At 38.4% G+C, this 21,641-nt stretch overlaps 1 protein-coding gene across 15 annotated transcripts in view; it reads left to right on the top strand.

Moving 5' to 3' along the window:
- The window catches only part of CADPS2 (calcium dependent secretion activator 2), a 560,752-nt gene that overhangs the window by 502,558 nt on the left and 36,553 nt on the right, over positions 1–21,641 (top strand). For 14 of the 15 annotated variants that reach the window (XM_048836201.2, XM_048836197.2, XM_048836203.2 and 11 more), the window contains 3 exons: positions 6,135–6,209; positions 13,507–13,590; positions 13,688–13,720. In XM_048836201.2, coding sequence (XP_048692158.1) covers positions 6,135–6,209; positions 13,507–13,590; positions 13,688–13,720 — 192 coding nt within the window. The remainder of the gene's footprint in view (positions 1–6,134; positions 6,210–13,506; positions 13,591–13,687; positions 13,721–21,641) is intronic. The other variant, XM_048836202.2, reaches the window with a different exon arrangement.

Raw genomic sequence — 21,641 nt, 5'->3', positions numbered from 1 at the left:
CATCAGAGCTTCAGTCCTTGCCAAAGGACTCTTCAGAAATCTTCCTGTGCCGCTCCCATGTGGCACTGCAGTCTCTAGAGCTCCAGTCTCCCTTCATCATCCCCTCTCAGCAGCAGCATAGGGAACTATCTCAGGTTCTTACTCTGAAAGCATGAGACTTCCTTCATAGGGCCTAATCACATCAGCCACACTATCAGAGGCTCGTTCACCTGCACATCCACCAATGTGATATATGCCATCATGTGCCAGCAATGCCCCTCTGCCATGTACATTGGTCAAAGTGGACAGTCTCTACGTAAAAGAATAAATGGACACAAATCAGATGTCAAGAATTATAACATTCAAAAACAAAAAGAAAAGGAGTACTTGTGGCACCTTAGAGACTAACCAATTTATTTGAGCATGAGCTTTCGTGAGCTACAGCTCACTTCATCAGCTCACGAAAGCTCATGCTCAAATAAATTGGTTAGTCTCTAAGGTGCCACAAGTACTCCTTTTCTTTTTGCGAATACAGACTAACACGGCTGTTCCTCTGAAACCTGATTCAAAAACAAGTTGGAGAACACTTCAATCTCTTTGGTCACTCGATTACAGACCTAAAAGTGGCAATTCTTCAACAAAAAAACTTCAAAAACAGACTCCAACGAGAGACTGCTGAATTGGAATTAATTTGCAAACTGCATACAATTAACTTAGGCTTGAATAAAGATTGGGAGTGGACGGGTCATTACACAAAGTAAAACTATTTCGCCATGTTTATTCCCTCCCCCTCCCTCAGCTGTTCCTCAGACGTTCTTGTCAACTGCTGGAAATGGCCCACCTTGATTATCACTACAAAAGGTTTTTTTTCTCTCCTGCTGGTAATAGCTCACCTTACTGATCACTCTCCTTACAGTGTGTATGGTAACACCCATTGTTTCATGTTCTCTATGTATATAAATCTCCCCACTGTATTTTCCTCTGAATGCATCCGATGAAGTGAGCTGTAGCTCACGAAAGCGTATGTTCAAATAAATTTGCTAGTCTCTAAGGTGCCACAAGTCCTCTTTTTCTCATTACCCTGTCATTCTTGTAAAGGACTGAAGGCAGACATTCTTCTTCAACTATTCCTTAAACTGGGAAAACTGAATAGTGGAGTGTATTGAGGCTAATGCTTCTTAATATATTTATTAATGGTGGGCAGCAAGTTCGGATGAACTTCATCAATGACTCCATGGTAATTTTGATTAGTACAATCCAAAAAGGATTCTGATTAACTCGAGAAGGATTAAAACACTTCATGTAGCTTGGCAGTAAAAGACCAGAGGAAATGTAATATAAATACACACTGGCAATAGTAGTTTAAACTCATAAAGTGGTGGGATATTGATTTCCAAGAACCTCCAAGGAAAAAGACTTGGGATTCACCGTTGATAACAATAAAAATATTAGTCCAACGTGCTTCAACAGTTTAATAAAAACCAAATAGGATACTTGGGTGCACCTAAATGGAACAGAAAATAATACAGAGTATAATATAATATTGAACAAGATGTGGTCAGGTATAGCTTCAAAATGTAAACTCATCATCACAAGAATTGGGAAAGAATTCCTCTCTTTTCCAAATGCAGTAATGCACAGGTGGCAAAGTGCAGTATGAGTATATTTTAGGGCTGTCGATTAATCACAGTTAACTCATATGATTTAAAAAAAATGAATCGTGATTTAAAAAAAATCACGATTAATGACCCTGTTAAACGGTAGAATACCAATTGAAATTTATTAAATATTTTGGGATGTTTTTCTACATTTTCAAATATATTGATTTCTATTACAACCCAGAATACAAAGTTTACAGTGCTTACTTTATATTATAATTTTTATTACCAATATTTGCACTGTAGAAACGATAAAAAAAAAGTATTTTTCAATTCACTTCATACAAGTACGGTAGTGCAATCTCTTTATTGTGAAACTGTAACTTACAAATGTAAATTTTTTTTTGTTACATAACTCCACTCAAAAACGAAACAGTGTAAAACTTTAGACTCTACAAGTCCATTTAGTCCTACTTCTTGTTCAGCTAACTGCTAAGACAAACAAGTTTGTTTACATTTACAGGAGATAATGCTGCCCGCTTCTTATTTACAATGTCACCTGAAAGTGAGAACAGGCATCTGCACAGCACTGTTGTAGCCAGTGTGCAAGGTATTTACATGCCAGATATGCTAAACATAAGTATGCCCCTTCATGCTTCGACCACCATTCCAGAGGACATGCCTCCATGCTGATGATGCTCATTAAAAAAAAAATTGTTAATTAAATTTGTGACTGAACTCCTTGGGGGAGAATTGTACATCTCCTGTTCTGTTTTACCTGCATTCTGCCATATAGTTCATGTTATAGCAGTCTCGGATGATGACTCAGCACATGTTCTTCATTTTAAGAACACTTTCACAGCAGATTTGACAAAATGCAAAGAAGGTACCAATGTGAGATTTCTAAAAATAGCTATAGCACTTGACCCAAGGTTTAAGAATCGGAAGTGCTATCCAGAATCTGAGAGGGACAAGGTGTGGTGTATGCTTTCAGAACTCTCAAAAGCTCTTTTCTGATGCAGAAACTACAGAATCCGAACCACCAAAAAAGAAAATCAACCTTTTGCAGGTGGCATCTGACTCCGATGATGAAAATGAATATGCGTCAGTTGGCACTGCTTTGGATGGTTATCGAGCAGAACCTGTCATCAGCTTCTACGCATGTCCTGTGGAATGGTGGTTGAAGCATGAAGGGATGAAGCATGAAAGGATGAAGCATGAAGGGACACATCTTTAGTACATCTGGCACGTAAATATCTTGCAACACTGGCTACAACAGTGCCATGCGAACGCCTGTTCTCACTTTCAGGTGACATTGTAAACAAGAAGCGTGCAGCATTATCTCCTGCAAATTGTAACCAAACTTGTTTGTCTGAGCAATTGGCTGGACAAGAAGTAGGAGTGAGTGCACTTGTAGGCTCTAAAGTTTTACATTGTTTTATTTTTGAATGCAGTTATTTTTTGTACATAATTCTATATTTGTAAGTTCAACTATTATGATAAAGAGTGTGCACTACAGGACTTGTATTAGGTGAATTGAAAAATACTGTTTCTTTTGTTTTTTACAGTGCAAATATTTGTAATAAAAATAAATATAAAGTGAGCACTTTGTATTCTGTGGTGTAATTGAAATCAATATCTTTGAAAATGTAGAAAACATCCAAAGATATTTCAGTAAATGGTATTCTATTATTGTTTAACAGTGTGATTAATCTCCCTATTAACTGTGATTAATTTTTTTAATCGAGCAATTAATCACAATTTTTTTTTATCACTTGACAGCCCTAGTATTTTTGTCTTCCTCCCCAGCATGAGGTTATTATCACTGTTAGAGTCAGCCACACCTGAAGGACCAGTGGTCTGGTCCAGAAAGGGAAATCTTATATGTTCTTAGCTCATGGTAAGTTCACCACTGCTGAAAATAGTCTCCCCATTGACACTCTATAGACCTCCTTTGGCTGCAGCTGATCACATTTTTTGAGAAGAAAATATCCCAGAGCCATTGGGATGCCACATTCTGCAATGTCTCCTTCAGGGATCTCAGGAATGATGCTAGGAGATTTTCTTCATAGAATATCAGGGTTGGAAGGGACCTCAGGAGGTCATCTAGTCCAACCCCGCTGCTCAAAGCAGGACCAATTCCTCTCCCCCCCCCCCTTTTTTTGGCCCCAGATCCCTAAATGGCACCCTCAAGGACTGAACTCACAACCCTGGGTTTAGCAGGCTAATGCTCAAACCACTGAGCTATCACTCCCCCAGTGCTCAAATTAGTTCAGTTCTGTAAATTGCTTTGTCTACCCTCCCAGCCCCTAAACGAACAATACGTCAGCCAAGGAAGAATTTTAAAATGACTAAAGGTGTGTTATTTTTCTGACTTTCAATTCCTTCATCTATTCAGAGAGAATCATTTATACTATCCATTGGTCTCACAAGAGAGGTGGAGGCCAAACGTTGCCATAAATATCTCTTCTAGATAATTTCAGAAACTGGACTGTTGGGCAAGGATCATGCATGCAGCATTGCCAACACTCACAGTTTTATTACAAGTTTATAGTGTTTGATGTTTCTCTTGAAGCTCCAGCTTCAAATGATTACATGAGAACCTCAGCTTTAAAAAAAAAAAAAAAAGTTTATAGCCCTCATGGTTGCAGAGAAAAACTTGAAAACATTAACCTTAAAAGTTCCAAACCAGGAAGCAAATAAAATAATCCCAATTTTTATTAAAAAATATCTCATTCTCTGAAAATCTTGTATCATGATTTTTGAACATTTGGGGTTGCCTGAACTCCCTTCTCTCAACTCATTCCTATGAGAGTTACTTTAGCCTGCAATAGATTAACTGCCAATTCCTGCAAAATCATAGGTAATCAGGATAGCGGTGGGACAGGAGAATGGAGGGAAATGAAAATATAAGGATTTGGGGCATTAGAAGTGGAGGTAATTTGCATGAACTTTTGGGTAACTCTGCAACTGTCAGCGGTGTCACTAAAGTTGAGGCGATATGGGGTGACATCTGTGAGAAATCAATTTTTGAATACTTCTGCTGGAGAGGCAGGATCCACTGTCTGCTGGGATTGCATAACAACAAAAGACACAGATTATTTTGGCTGAATTGGGCCCTTAAAGTGTCAACAAAATTTTATGCTGTTCAAAAAATTAATAATTTCCCCCTTGGATGTAGGACAAAGGCCAGCAACTTGTCCATACTGCAGCCACAGAAAGCTTCTCTGTGTATTTGCATGAGGTTCATTCACTCTTCAGAGTGAATGAGGTGTGCATTGAGATCTTCATGAGCTATATATTCAATTATATGCATTTTTAAAGGGAGAATTTTTTAAAAAATATTGATTCAACATGCAATAAAAAGTACTTGGGGCATTGAGAAGTTACATAACATACACCTATGCTACTTTAATTCGAATGCAGATACTGTAAGTATTTATTGTTTGGAAAATCATTTCCTGAGCATATTAAGCAGATCCAATTTAATGTTTTGATTTGTATGGAAACTTTGAGACAGAAGAAAAATGGCCTTCAAAAACTTACATCTTAGAAAACTATTCATCTGGCAGCTGCTACGCTAGGCTAATATTTATGTTGACCTCAGTACTTTTACTCCAAGCATTATGTTATTAGCTGTTCCAAGTAGCCTTGAATTATCAAGATAGGGTTAGTCTTTACAAGTCACATTTTCTGTGAAGTGGCTATTGAGGACACTCTTTGCTGTCAGATGAATGTTTGTAAAGGAAGAATTACTATTTAAATGGATGTCCCTTCACAGCAGAATAGGTGTTCTAGCTCCTGTTAATTTCAGGATGGAACTCTGTAGTATTATCCAAAGAAAGCATAAAAGTCTTTCAGATTTATTTTAAATAGCACCTCCTTAAAAACATCTTTTCCCGTGAAAAAGCAGGAAAAAAAGCTTTGAAGAATGAGGACTGTTTTATTATGCCTTCTGTGGACTATTAATTTGTTACCATCTATTCAGCTTTGTTGATGAAATTTTAATTTTGTCCTTGCTTGAGCGTAATGTAAGGTTTGTATAAACTGCAGCTCACTAAGCTGACAAAAAGGCCCTTTTAGGATGAACAATTGGGAGCTCATTTTATTTCTAGAGGACATTTAAAATAACTTATGAATGAGAGTTGTCAGACATGAAATGCTGTATTAATTAAATCTTTTTCTAGTCCTTTTGCTTCTCCAGCTATACCAACCCTTTAGAAAAAAAAATACATGGCCACCTTAATTATAGAGGAGAAGACAAAAAGTATCCTTCACATTCCTTCGCCTGAATAAGAATAAGAACTCAATTCATCTAAATAATAACCCCATTAGCTGCTTAACTCAACAGTGTACATGGGAAAATTTTCAGCACAAAATGTAAGAAAGTGTTGATTGGGTGGATCGTTTTCAATGTTTTGTTCTTCTGATGTTCAAAATGATAATTTTAAGTGAATCTGATCTGTCAGGGTTAGCAGCTTTGTACCATTTATGACTTATGACAAAAGTGTTGTGTTCGTATACACACTAATGCTTTCTTTGTCTTTTAAAACGCAGCAACAATACCATTCAAAAATAGATGACTTGATTGAAGAAACTGTTAAAGAAATTATTTCACTTCTTGTTTCAAAGGTAAACATATTTCGATTTTGATTTGTTTTAGAATGGCAAACACATTTTAAATCACGGGTTGTCAAAAATGTCCTTAAACAGAATGCATTTCATTCTGTATTTTCTACAATGAGATTGGACAAATATGATTTGTAAATAGCGATCACCCAAGTTATTATGAATGTTACAGAATTTAATTGATTAGACTCTCACCTGGAGAAAGCTTTCTGAGTAGTTTGCTAATCAGAGTAGTTTCTCTTTTGTTTATATTGCAGCTCCTTCATGGCTACTGGCAGCCAGTAGCACCAACACCTTTGAGTATATTAACGTTGTATCTCTGAGTATGTTAACATTGTCTTTATTAATTGTGTCTTTATTTCCTTACTTGTTTCATTGTGTACATGAAGAAAACTTTCTGTCCATTTTTAAGTACTATTTAAATCACTTTTCAATTTAGAGATGGGCCACACAAAAAATCTGAATAGCATTTTTGTTTACTTTTCCTTTATCCTAAATACTTAGAGGATGTTTTTAAGTGCAGCAAGATTAAATCATATTTTTATTATTGTGGCACCACTTAGGATCCTAGAGTGCTTCACAAAATACACAGTAGGAGGGGAAAAAAACCCTCAACCACAGACAATTCCAAGAGTAGTAAAGAAAGTAGCAAATAATATTGGGAAAGTATATAGCTTTTAAAATAAATGTTCTCCTGTTTTAAATACAACATCTGTGCACTTTAAACAATTAATGCATTCCAGAGATGTCAGCTTTTCAAGATTAGGATAAAAGATTTATAAGTATGTGGTGCCTTACTTGATTAATGAGGAACCAAGAAAGAATATTATACAGACCTCCATTATGACTTTGTCTTCTCTTGTTCACAACTTCCTGAATTTTTTTCCCTTTTAACCAACATCTCTCATAGTTGGGCATAAGCCGATGGACTTTTTTTGGAAATTTGAGCAAAATTTGTTCACCCTTGGCTGGATTATGTGAAGGCACAAAAAATATAATTTTTCTTTTGTAAAGAGATTTAAATATTTTGGATGCATATATAATTTTGAAATGAACTTTACAATTTGAAGCATTACATGCAGTTAGTCCTCACTGAGGACTCATCTCTTCAGTAAATGTGTGTATGTAAACAGAGAGAGAAAGAGAACTCCCATAAAAGTAATTCTTCCTTCAATTAAAGTGTATTTAATATTTGAGACTAGGTGGTGGGCATATGGAACGGAGTCAGAAGCTGAGATGGCAATATTTGTTGTGGACATATGGAAGGAGAGTTCTGAGTAACGTAGCCAATCAAAGCAGAAAAATTTGCAAAATCAGTGTTTATTTTAAAGAAAGTGTATTGAGGCTGCAGGCAGCACAACTGGATTCTGGGAGTTGTATTTCTTGGATTATACTTCCATTCTGAAATGAACTGATGGTCAAAAGTCTGCCAAGGAAGTAGTCATTTGAAGCTGATGGGGAAGTGACACCTCTAACGTTGTGTCTACGTTAGCCTTTTTGGGGATAACTCCCACTAGGCACTGTCATTGGTGTATCTCCACCAGCAGTAGCAATGATGGGAGCGCTATTTTAGACGGGCTACAGGCGTGTTTACCACTGTATCATTGATGCCCCTGGAAATACATTGGTGGCAGTGCAGCAGAGGGTGATTTCCCATAAAATGTTTAGTGTAGACAAGGTATCAAAGGGTAATGTAGTACCCCAGAGAAGAAGGAAAGAAGACTCTCACACAACCTCCCATTAAAAATTTTCCTGTAACTTCTTACAAGATATTCAAGGCCACTGCCTCAGGCTTCAGCTATAAAGAGAATAAGCTATTGTATAAAAAGACATTTATTATTATAGTTAGCAAATGTGACAAGAGAAATTCTCAAAATCATGGAAAGAGTATTTGGATTTATGTGCAAGAGGAAAATTTGCTTTAGTAAGAAAGTTCGTCCTAAGTTTGAAAGTTAAATATTTAACTACTTTTCATTTTAAAACATTTAATGCGCTAGCATGATATTTATTCCTGGAAACTATGTTTAAAATATTCTAGTATGCAAAGTATTTAAAACATTGTGGAATTTAGAGTTGTTCATTCCTTTATTTATACTCGTTACAGAAGTTTGAAATAAGATTTTCTTTCCCACAGATTTTGTCTTTTTTTCGTTGACAAATTACTTGCTATTTTGATGGGGCAGAAATTAGCATAGCTGGTTTTCTTTACCAAGAGTTTCTATTTGCATTGCGCCTTCTGATGACAAAACAGAAGCATAACTGATAATATTCCCACAGCTATGAAAATAATGTTAGTTTACAGGAAAGTGAGCTGAGAACAGTGACTATTGATTTTCTCTAGTTTCTCAACAATGCTGAAGTGGTTTAAGGTGCACGCACACGCCCACATCATTAGACATTTGGATCCCAATTTTTAGCTACTCTTTCACTAAACCTAAATCTGTGTACATAAATAGTGTACTTGGGTATGTAATAACCCCACCTACATGAACAAATATCTTATGATGAGGTGGCTGGACACTTATGCTCCTGATCTGATACTAAGGTTGTGGATACTTTGTGTGATTTCAACCTAGCCATCTGGTAGAGGTTCCACCACAGCAACCTCCATTAGGTCACACTTTGATGAGTTTAGCCCATGAACTATAAAAAAAAGCTAAGAATGTAAAATGTAAAAGTTACATTCACAGGACATTAGCAAATAGGTTACGCTGCAAGTTTGACCTTATTTAGGCCCTGATTCAACAAGGTACTTAGGTATGTGCTTAAGTCCATTCTTACATAGAAATGGTTTACATGCAGTTGGTTATTTATTTATTATTTTTATTTATTGTGTTATAGTAGCAACTAGGAGCCCCAGTCATGGACAAGGAGCTGTACAAATATAGAACAAAAAGAGAGTTCCTCCCCTAAAAAGTTTACAATCTAAGTATAAGCCAAGAAATAACAGACAATGTTGGTCAGCAGTGGCCTCAACACACCAGCAACCTAACTGTTAAATGCTTTGCAGAACTGGAGCTGTAAAACCAAAATGAAATAATGACAGAAATATTTAGCACTTACGTAGCATTTTTCATGTTGAAGACATCATAGAAATAATAACTAATCAACCTGTTGAGTTGGAGAGTCTCCACTAATGCACAAGCAACATTTTGGGGCTCACCTACTTGCCTTGCAAAAACCCCTATTTGTGCATGACATAAGTGTATATCACAGGCCAGAAAAGGGACCTGGCATGGGCAGTTAGGGGATCTACTGATTCACTGGTTTTACAGACTCCCTCCAATTAACTTCCTGGAGCCCTGGAAGAAGATAAAGATACCGTCCACCCTTCCAGGCGTCAAATCTATACAGGACAGCAGCTGAAACAATTGCCTCCCTTTTGCAAGGGTGACTCCAGCTGAGGACAAGGAGCTTTGCACCAGTTTTGCTGAATATAGCCCCATCATTCCTAACTCCCCAGCAAAAATTACATTCAAATGGATTTAAGGTTGAGAGTGCATATTTGCTTTGTTTTAAATTTAACCTTAACTCTTGAGATTTTCTTGGTATATAAAGCAGTTTTTTTCAGGGGGGATAATTACAGCATCTCTGTGATGTATTTTACCCCACTTTACCGATATGTACTTTCAATCTTAGCTCCATTTTAACATATTTTTGGCTGGGAATTGCCTTAGGTTTTTTTTTTTTATTGTTAAAAGTCTCATACATGAACATGAAACAAGAAACCCAAAGAGAATATGCCATTTTATTTTTCTGATTATTTGAAGGTATGAAATATCAATCTTAAATCATTGTTTTCAAGTAGACTGAGGCCATAGGCTGCACACAGTTAAGGCTACCTCCTTTAAAAATAGCCCCAGCCTGCTATGGTTTCCAATTTGATTGAAAGAGAGACGTGCTCAGGAAAAATAGTCACCTCAAAATCTCAGGAGACAAAGAACAACACTATGAGGAGCAGGTGAATGAAAATTGTGGCCGTCTTTGCTAAGGATAGCCTGAGGCTTCTTTTCCTTTGAGAACAATGGGAGATGGTGGCCATTTTGAAAGAGAGCAGATAGTCACATTGGAACATCATTCTTCAGACTCTACTGAAGGAGAAATTTTCAGTTATAAAGGATAATGGCAAAGATGACCACTAAACATTTTAAAAAACCTTTTAATATAGCTAATATGCACAAGATTTCAGTTGAATATAAACTACGTGAGAAGTTTGAAGTCTATGTTGTTCCATTTTTAAGGTAGTATGAGACAAAAAAGGTCCAAAACAGGTAGCTCAATTTCTTAAAGGTCATATTTTTAATTAATTTTGGCCCTAACCTATTTAATGGGTTTACTTGTAAATTATTAAAAAATTAATTCTATTTTGTAAAAGAAAGTGTTGTAATTTTGGGAAGTATATGCTGTATTTTTCATAATTAACAAAGATGTTGAATCCCCTTTTTTAAGTGCAAAACTCATCCTTAATTATGGAACAGCGACCAGCATCTCCATAACGTGGAGATGGGCTGCCTTTCATGATTTTCCAGCAACAGTCATGAATTCCTAATATGTTGTCGTGACAGCATAACCTGGCAGATCTTTAAGATTGCTTACTTCAATTGCTGTTGCAATTAGATATGAAGGGAATTTTTAGATACATTTTACTAAATGTATAGCAGCATTGATACTGTTACAGGATGCTGAAGCCTAGGAAACTGGGGGGAAGCATTCTTTGTGATTGGCTGATCACTGAAAGCCCAGCTATCTCTTCCTGTTGGAATACAGAGCTTAGATGCCCAGTGAGATCAGCAAATTGTATTGGTTGCTTCCATTCCAAGGGACAAAGAGTGAAGATTCAAAGCAAAGTTGATATATCATTGTTGTTCTTAGTCAGCAAGAACCAACAGCTGTCGTTATAACATCCATATTCTTTTATGTACTGGATCCAAAGATGGTATTAATTAATCACACTATTTTGAGTTATCACCAGTGTATTATATTTTTAACAGGGAAATAAACCTTGTTGCTTAGAATATTTACCTTTTACTGTTTGCTTTTATCTGTAATGATTTCCTTCAGAAATGAAAAGGATGCTGATACCTTTTTATTTCAATGAGATTTCATGTAGTAAAGATTAAATTGCTAATTTCACAAACAAGATTTACCATGCTAAAATGTTAAACAAATCACATGAATAATACAGAGCAGTGAAACAAAGCAATCTCAGCGTCTCATCCTGACAACCCCAGAAGACCTGAAAATGCAAAGTATACCCAGAAGTATTTATATAGTCCCTCAGGTCTATGTAGAGAGATCACAGGAAACAGCTAAAGACACAATCACCAGCCTCATAACTAAGCCTTGTATTTAACTTGATTTCTTTGGGATTTCAATGCATTCTTTTAATATACTCATTTTAATAACATGTTAGTGCTGAAAACATGGGCCTGGTGTTTGTTTCTGAGATCAGTCCCTCCAGCAATGGGTCTTTTCAGAATAGTATTGACTAACATTTTGCAGAAAGAATCCTTCTGAATAAGATGAGTATTGCAAGAGTACTGCAGTGTGCAAGCAATGGTTACTCACTGGCATGTAATAGCAAGGCAGAGAACTGGCATCCCATGTAAGGCCAGGACCCTGATTATACCCAGAGCAGAGAAAAAAACAACTTCCATCCCCTCTAGTAGCCCAATGCATTTGTAATCCAAATACAGCTCTTGGATCCTACAGTGATGATAAATCATTTATAAATGTGAATGAATAGATTAGGTGATGAGTGTAGTTCTGCACTTACTCTTGCTCTTTGAACTGTTGGAAGCAGGTTTTATTGTAAGGTGATGCTCTCAGTTTCTCATAGGGAGAAGGGAAGGTGACACTGTTGTGACACCGTGATACTGCCCATTATCAGCATGCCAGATGGAATTTTGTCCTGTCCTCACACTCATAAAGTGCTACTCCTTGGTTCTGAGAATGAGTTTTTGGCAGCAGACAGTTACTTTTTACAATATTCTTTACATATGTCATGAGGCAACTAACATATACCAGTGAGCATGCACGTATGCAATAATTAACCAGTAATGAGCTACATTGTGTGTGTATTTTTTTCTCAACAATTGTTACATTTTCTTTTTTTCTTGTATGTGATGTCATAAATAACATGATCAACTAAATGGAATACACAAAGGTGGAGGGTTTGGTTTAAGTTAATTTTTTCATAACCTATGTAAACATTATGCCCACAATTTGCATGCAGGACTCAGTGTTTGGCAAAGGTGGCTTTATGCTATGACTATGCCATGGCACTCATAGAATCACAGGTGCCAGATCCACCAGGTTTATGGTCTCTTTCCAGTTGCAGAGTGGAGCAAAGTGGTCACAGTAGATCCAAGATTCAGGCCTTATATTTTCTGATTCTTAGCTGGTTCTTCTGTAGCAGTTCAGTAACAAACACTGTCCCTAGAGCAGTGCTGACGTAATCAGTGGTGCTAATACACAAACCAGGGAAATCAGCTTTGGTTAATTTCATCTCCCTTTTAAACGTTAGAAAAATATTGAATGTCAGAACATTTAAACTTAACAGTTGCACTTGATCCTTAATTCTTACCACTGTGCCACTTTAAAAACAATTTCCAACAGCAGCATGAATGAAGTTTCCATGGCTGCCCATAACTTGCTACTTCCTTTTGTGCCACTTTCTGAAATGTGGTCTAAAAAAGTAATAAAAGTGTTTGTATTTCTGTATAAAGGCATAGTGGGTGCACACATTTTTTTAACCACACGTTCTAGAGGTAATAAAGTTGTATAAGGTAGAAAGCCATTCTTTAGAAGTGGGGTTTTGTTTTTTGTTGGTTGGTTGGCTTTCCCCCCCTATTTCTGAGTTATTGGAAGCAGTGACTTCCATCAGTTTTGTTTATAGATGAAACTGAGTACTTCCTATGACTTCGCTCATTGAGAGATGGACAAAATGATCAGATTTTCAGGCTACAGTGTTCTGTTACAGAGTGCAAACAGGAGAAGGTATTCACTTTCCCATCCTTAATAATTAACATGACACTGTATGTATATAAATATTTATACTGTGTCTTTGTGTAGTTTCAAAAAAAGAAAAGGAGTACTTGTGGCACCTTGGAGACTGACAAATTTATTTGAGCATAAGCTTTCGTGAGCTACAGCTGATGCATCCGATGAAGTAAGCTGTAGCTCACGAAAGCTTATGCTCAGATAAATTGGTTAGTCTCTAAGGTGCCACAAGTACTCCTTTTCTTTTTGCGAATACAGATTAACACGGCTGCTACTCTGAAACCTGTCGTTTGTGTAGTTTGTTTCAGTGCTAGAAGGTGTGCTGTCTAAACTATCAAGGTATGATGAAGGCACATTCTTCTCATCAATACTTTCATTCACTGTAAGTATATGAACTATTAACCAACTATTAATTTTTAAACTACACATAATCATTAACACTTATAGTATTTGTTTCTTATTTTTAATTTTTTTTAAAGGTGAAAGCAGCTGCAAAATATGTTGATGTTCCTGTAAGTATGACTTTTTTTTAAATTTCACTTGTTTCTAGTCTTAGGCACAATCCACAAATAGATGTAGTTTTTCTTAGTTTATATTTTTCATTGCTGTCATTATGATCTCTCATAGAAGTTCACTATAGCTTTACTCAGAGTAGTTAAACAGTCGTCACAACCCTGAGAGGGCATCTCATTTCCCTCTCGCAACAGCTAACTCTCAAAGCAAAGCTTAGAAAGGTTATTCTCAATGCACTTTTTCAGTTGTGGGAAGACTGAGAATTGTAACCTAGAAACTCAGTCTTAGGGGACATTTCATCATTTGGATATATTGTTTGTACGTGTATGATCAGTTACACTTAAACAATTGGATGCTGTATGTACAAGCATCATCCTCAGATATCACTGTTGATAAATTCCTTACTTGTAAACAAAAGCCTGATCCTACAGCCATTATTCAGATGATTAACCCTTATTTATGTCTGCAGCTCTATTGGGGCTACATGCAACATACATGAGTAAGGTTCCGTCTGTGAGTAAGGGATGTTGATTGAGCTTTGCTTAATGTAGAAACAAAAGTCAACTGCTCTATTTATTATCCATTAAATATATTTTAAATATTTTTTCCAAACAAGCATAAAAGTAATCTGAGAAACTATTAAACCAATTTAAATTAATGACCCTCCATTCTTTTACAAGGCTCTATGTTACTTATAACTTAGATCCCTCTGGTAGAATTCTTAGACAATCTTGGCTGCCAAACATAGCAATAAATGCGATTAGCCTAATTTTAATAATACCTCTTTTTAAATGGTTTGTCCTTATTGATGCTTATAAGAAATACAAGTTACAGAAGAACTGCAAATATATCTGAAGTTGCAGGTAGAAATCCTTTAAACAATTTTCTACCCCAAAAATCTAATGCCTACAAGTCAGTTTGTACAATAATTCATAAAATTAAAAAACAAATAACACCACCCCTCAGAAAAAAAAAGAAACCCCAACCCAGAAAACCTAAATAAAAGGAAAATCCTTACCAAACTTGTGGAACCGTTTTCAGTTAATTCGTTAACTTTGTCTTATATTTATGTCTAACTTGCACATACTATAACAAATTATGACTTTTATCCCTTAATATTATTTCTTGGTGTTTATTTTGTTTGGCTGGATATGTTTTCTTTTTCTGAATCTTAGAAGTACCCTCCATGTTTTATCGAAAACATGTAACTTGCCTTCCATTCAAAATGATGACCTCAGACCAAATCCAGTTTAAACACAGTTTATGCTGGCAATATTTCATGCTTGGGGAATGCCTAAATAAGATTTTTGGAAAGGTACTTCAAAAGCTAGGCAAATGCCTGTGGAAGATGTCTTTAAAAAATTAGACATTCATATACTTCTGTTAGATCAAATGAAAAGAGCTCCTATTTATTTAGACTAGATATGGCAAAGAGATTTCAAAAGCTCTCAGCATTGGCCTAACTCTGCTCCCATTGAAGTCAATGGTAAAACTCTCATTGACTTCAATTTGAGTAGAGTGGGGACAAGGCTGAGCACTTCTGAATCCCACTCTTCATGTTCAGAATGTGATTGGTTAAAAAAGTGGCATGAGGCTTACAAGGCAACCAGAAATGCTGCTTTAAGCTTGATGTCATTTCAAATATATAATAAATTGAATTCTGTTTGGGGGCCAAATTTACCCCCCAACCTGCACAGTCACAGCTAAACCAGTGTGGTTCCAGTAGGCCCCGGGGTAGGGCCAGGATTTGCACCCTAAGGTGACTATATACTACCAAGTGTGGGGGATGAGCTGAGGGAAGAGCCAAAAGAGAGTCCATTGCATTCCCCACTCCATGGATCAGATTGACCAGCTATCATCCTACACGAAGCAGGAGCAGCACGGACTACTGTAGCCATGGCAGAACACAAATCCCTGCATTATAGTGCTATATCTTTTATAGACACCACAGGAATTACCTCTGGTCAAATGTCTTGCAGCGGGGGTGATATGTAAAGCTCAGAATGGCCATTTAGCCTCCTCAGCGTCTGTGTGAGCACTGCAGCTGACAGAAAGTGAAATCTTTGAAAAGCGACATTACATGTGAACGGACGACGTTTTAAAGACTACTGGGTAGTTTGCCAGCAGGGAGTTTGTTGCACCAGGAAAGCCAGTGAGGAGACTGTTGTAATTCCCAGGAGACTTGAAGGATTAATGAGTGGAAGCATTTATAGACGGGCCTTTCCCCTACCAATTAACGAGCCTTGGTTCTATACCACCCCTCTCTGGTCCTTATAGGGTAAGAGCTGTGTGGCCTGAGCATACAGTGGTCTTTCAATGCCATGCTTGGGGGCTATTGCAGGCAACTGTAAATTTGAGCCCTGAGGCGTCTCTAACTTACACCAATGGCCAGATCAGCCTCCGGAAGTGCAGGGACTGGGGGAGCACAAATGCAGCATGAAAACACCTTTGTCACCTTTCACCCTTAGGGCCAGTGCTGATCACAACAGAGATAGACCTCTCTCCTGAATGGTTCACCAGTTTCAGAAGATGAACACATGGTGCTTGACAACCTCAAGTGCCTGCCTTTCAGGCGTGCGGTTGTGTGACTTCATTTTGGGGAGTCTATGTATCAATCTGTGCTTTCATTAAAAAAGAAAATCTAGTACTTTAGGTTGCAAGGATTGCTCTGAAAATGTGACTGATCATTAGGACCCCAATTCAGGAAAGTATCCCTCTTCAGGATAATGCTTAAACATGTGCCTCACTTTGATCGTATGCTTAAGTCCAACTGAAGTCATTAGTGCTGTTCCGAATAGGGGCCTAGCACTGAGCGTCTCAGGACAAGAGTTCAAATGTTGTGAACTATGTACATTCCCCAGCACAATAAACTGGGCTATGCCTCTTCTGCAGCTTGAGGCTGGTGGTGACCTGAGGATTCCCCTCCACCTTTATAATTTCATACACATACATTTATATTATCGGTGGTGTTTGGGTTGTTTAGCCCATTTAGTTGACCCTCCCCCCAAATCCTAAGACTGGCTCTGTACCTAGTGATGTCCATGAGAAGCTGCTGCCACCGATATATCAGGATGGAGGCAGACCTGTTGGTCTGCAGTTAAAGCCATCCAGAACAGCAGAACTGAAAAAGCCAGAGAGAAGCATGAGCAAAGAAAACAGGCCGTGGTAAAAACATGTGGCCAGGTCTGCCCGACATGCAGACACATCTGTGGATCCCACATTGGTTTACGTTCACACAAGAAGACTCACTGAAACAAACTGACACTCATACGTCAGCTACGACGGGATACTCCAAGAAAGCAGCAAACACGCCACACACAGTGATATGATCACAGCTGATAGAGGTTGGGTAAGTTTGGGAACAGGGGTCCCAAAATTTGTTGAATAGGCCCACTCTGCATACCAACTCTGGCCTACTAGAGTTGACTGGAACTGGATATGTTTGCATTATGAATTTAAGGGTACCTACTTATAATTATCTACTAAATTGGTAGAGAGGATTAACAAAGCTGGTAATAAGACTCCAGCAATGATAAATCAGTGCAACATTTTACTTTCCCAGCTTGTGCTCCATTATATAGTCAGACACTAAGTTTTCTGAACGTTCAGGTTTCATTTCAATGTGCATAATAGAATAACATTCCAAGCAAACTGAACCCTTAGCAATAGGTGCTATTTTGCAGTCTTTTTCTGCACTGCTTCACATTGTCTTAAGAAATTAGACACAGTGTTCTTACTTTTGCTTTGCTATTTAAGCTAAGTGAAAGTAGTTTATAATCTATTGCATGGGTAACATATTGGTCCCATTCAGACATTTGCTAAATTTGCAGTTATCTTTAACAGCTGAGTTGTCGTTGAAGAAGTTGTAAAGAAAGAGCTGAGAAATCCAGTGATGCAGTGATAGGCTAGAAGGCTTTCTTCCAGATGTTCCTTTACTTTTTCCTTCTCTTTAGCATTTCTGCTACTACTCATCCTATTTTCTGTGGTCCAGGCTCCAACCTTCAGTTCTTTCCTATGTGACACATTGAGGTCCAAATACTAAACTGTATATATTTAGTTGCCTTTGAAATTTGTGTAAGTAGCTTATCAAGCACTCTTTGAAATCAGTATATTATTATGATGCTTATATGGTTTTTATTTGTTTTATTGTACCTCTTGCATATGTGCTTGTAGCTGCTTTGGGACGCTAAAATACCTGACTCCCTGTTTGTGATATAGTTGTCTGCCTTTGACATCAAGGCAACATTAAGAAATGTTAGCAAAATAATTCTGCATTCTCTCCTGTGCACTACTGATGTGCTGAGGTCTTAACTTCTAGCTTTGAGTTGTACATCTTCAGCAATCTCCTGATTGCCAGTCTGTTCTTCCAGTCATTCAGCTTTTCAAGAATAAAATATAACCCAACCAAACCCTTTTCATCCCTACCAACCATGAACCATATCCTTTTACATTCCTTCTTAAACCAACAACAACAAAAATTATTCTCTCCATTTTAGAAAGCCTTTTTCAAAGGAGGGAGCATCTTGTCACAGGGAATTTGCATTTGGAAGCACTGAACATCTGTAGTATGTGGCTATTACAAAGAAATGGGTCATGGGCATGGTATCAGTGCACTAGCTAAAGCAACAGCAAAAAGATGTGCTGAAGGCCCTGGACTCAGAATAGTAGCAGCACTGATAGCAGTTTATGATTTTTATTAATAATTATTAAAAATAATTAGCATACATTATTTGTATTTGCTTCTGGTATTACCCAGAACATGCTATGCTCTTTTTCTGACATAAAGGAAAGTGCAGTGCTTGTTCTGAAGAAGTTGCCATCTAAAAAGACAAAGAAATAGATGGGGAAATGGATGCAACGCATAAATAAGGTGCTGAAGGGTGGAATTTTCTGTCTTGATAATACTGTGTTTTTATAGCAGAATACTTGGGGCTTGTGTGGGTTAGTTTCTTTTTTTATGAGGGGGTCTGTAGTTGTTTTAAGAAATATAGACTCTCTACCAGTTCACGCAACTTTGCTATGATTGGTTGGTTAGTTACTCTTAAAGCCCTGGGCAAACATTAGAAGATCTGGGAGAATTAGAATAATGCTGGCTGTTCTTTTGCTGTCTTTTTTCCAATGAAGTGGTTTGTACATACAGTGAAGTTGTTAAGGAGTACCAGCAGAGGCAGTGACAGAACACAGTCTCACGAAAGCTCATGCTCAAATAAATTGGTTAGTCTCTAAGGTGCCACAAGTACTCCTTTTCTTTTTGCGAATACAGACTAACACGGCTGTTCCTCTGAAAGAAAAGTATATAGTTATCCTTGATAATGGAGTAACAGCCTGATTTTCTAATCTGCGTACACAATTGTGTGTGCTAAATTGTACATGCAATTTCTCATCATGTAAATCAAGTAATTGTGGACAAAAATGTTCAGCTACACATTTGCTTGGTCACTTGTATATGCAATTACCCAGTTTGCACATACAAACACCATAATTACATGCCCAAAATGGGCAAGCAGTTGTATGCATACGTTTGTGCTCACCATTCAGAAACTCAAACTCAGTTTAGGGGAGCACATATTGAAGCCAGTGATCTGTGTCAGTCTTTCAGAGGGTACAGTGGAAGCTTCCTCTTCCTCCCCATACCCAGGGTCTGTGCCGGGTGAATACAGCACACTACGGGAGCCTGGTGCTGGACTAGCACAGTTCTTGGCCTCCCCACACAGAATTTTCTTTTAGACAAGGGTATATCGAGAGGACGGAGGTCTTGCACCTTCTTATCTCTCTTGTGTATTGTCAGCCCAGTGTGGCCAAAAATTATTCAATTTCACCCAATGGATATAAGTGGTGTAATTGTTATAGGTCTGTGAACCCTGAGGTGCTGGAACTAGGGATGTGGCAGCATCCACTGGCTTGAAGTGGTTTCCATCATGTTCAGGGTTTACAGTTTGGGTCAATGGCTCTCAGCACTCCCACTATACAAATTGTTCCAGCACCCCTGCATGAACCTTAGGAGCTAATACACGTCGTGGTCTACCAGACATTTTATTTATTTCCATATATGTTTTGTTTAACTGCTTCAGTGCTTCATTTAGCTAATTTTAAGAGCTAAAACATTTTTGTGGAAAATCAGTGTATCATTGACATAGTGCCATTAATTTTTAAGCAGAATCTTCTAAAGATTTCAGTGGATGTCTCTGCTTTTAAATTGGTAGCACAGGACAGCCCTTAATCCCAAATTCATGTGTTCTGCTAAATAATTTCTCCTGCTTGACACACACAAACCTGGAAATATGTCCCTTCTATTTTGAAATCCGTTTATATGAATGATTGTAGAGTCTGAAGGTAAAGCTTTATTGTGCAGTGAGATACTGAGCAAGCTCATTGCAGTCTCTCTTTAAACCTGTCATACTTTTGGGGATAACAGGCAAGTGGAGATTTGAAGCATGACCACTCCAGTCAGCAAGAAAGTTAAAATAATATAAATCAAATATATTTCTTTGCAAAAACAGGGTTTAAAAATGGATTTTGCCATGGCAGCTGCAGCTTGCTGAAGACCCCTTGCACTAGAGAATTAAAAGTCTGATCCTGCTAATACTTGTACTCCTGAGTAGCACCACGGGTAGGACTACTCACACCCATAAGATTATGCATGTGCACAAGTGGCTGCCGGACTGGGGCCTAAGGTTTGTCTGACAGCATTCTTTTCAAATTTCCCCCAATGCCCAGTTGCCTGTTGCTCTCCAAAAGGAAGGGTGAGGGATCAGGACCTCTATTCCTTGGTTTTCCCATTTAAACAAAATCATTTTCTTAAATACAACAATCATATAGGGGCGCAGCACTATCTTGCAAACTAATTAAGTATACAGCTAATATAGCATTCTGCCTAACTGTCCAGTCTGAAGTGTGAGAGTGGAGGGGGGGAAATGAAGACCTTGTAGGGGGTTCCAAGGGTATCTACCCCAATAATTTTTTTAATTGCTGCCATTTGGTGCCATCTGGTCATTTCCAAAGCCAAACAATGATGAGTAAGGCTGTGAGTCTGTCACGGAGGTCATAGAAGTCATGGATTGCGTGGCTTTCCATGACCTCCATGACTTTTGCAGCTGCTGGTGCTGGCTCAGGGGCTGCCCAAGCCGGGCAGCCCCTGGGCCAGCGGCAGCAGTTTGGGTGTGTGGGAAAGGGCTCAGGGCTAGGGGCAGGGGATTGGAGGATGCTGGGGGGCGGGGCTCCCACTGGCATGGCCCTGAAGCTCCTAGGTGGTGGAGGGGCTGGGGGAGCTCCCCGGGCCTGCAGGCCTCACCCCTGCAGCTTCCATGGGCTGTGGTTCCCAGCCAATGGGAGCTGCAGCAGCCAGCACTTGTGCCCCTCTGCCACCTAGGCGCTGCAGGGATGCGGAGCTGGGTAGGGAGCCCCTGTCAGCCCTGCCAACGCTCCCCTCCACAGCACCCACGGGGGTCCTGGGCCACCTCCCCCAGCACCCGTGCTGTCCCCTCTCCCAAGCAACCACGTAACCCCTCCCCCCTGCTTTGGTCCCAGGTATTTTTAGTAAAAGTCATGGACAGGTCATGGGCTGTGAATTTTTGTTTACTGCCCGTGACCTGTCCATGACTTTTACTAAAAATACCCGTGACTAAAATGTAGCCTTAAAGATGAGTACCAGGGATAAGTCACTTCTGGCAGTGATATTTAACTATGTCTAGAGAGGAGTGATTTCCTTCAAAGTCAGGGAACTCACCCCAATCTTCTCTTCAGTGTAGTGGTGGAATGTTAACATGAGGCTCCCATATTCCTCCCCAGAGCCCCTTCCCGCTCCTGGCTGCTTTTCAGCTAAGTGCTTCAGTTGAAAATGCCTTCCTTCAGTCAAAAAAGTACTCAAACATGAATTACAATGAAATCAGGAGAATTCTGTTCTTGGATAGGTATAGTATG

The sequence above is a fragment of the Caretta caretta genome, chromosome 1 (genome assembly GCF_965140235.1).
Source record: "Caretta caretta isolate rCarCar2 chromosome 1, rCarCar1.hap1, whole genome shotgun sequence".
NCBI lineage: Eukaryota > Metazoa > Chordata > Testudines > Cheloniidae > Caretta > Caretta caretta.
Note: the sequence above shows the minus strand (reverse complement) of the source record. Positions and strands in the feature narration are given on the sequence as shown.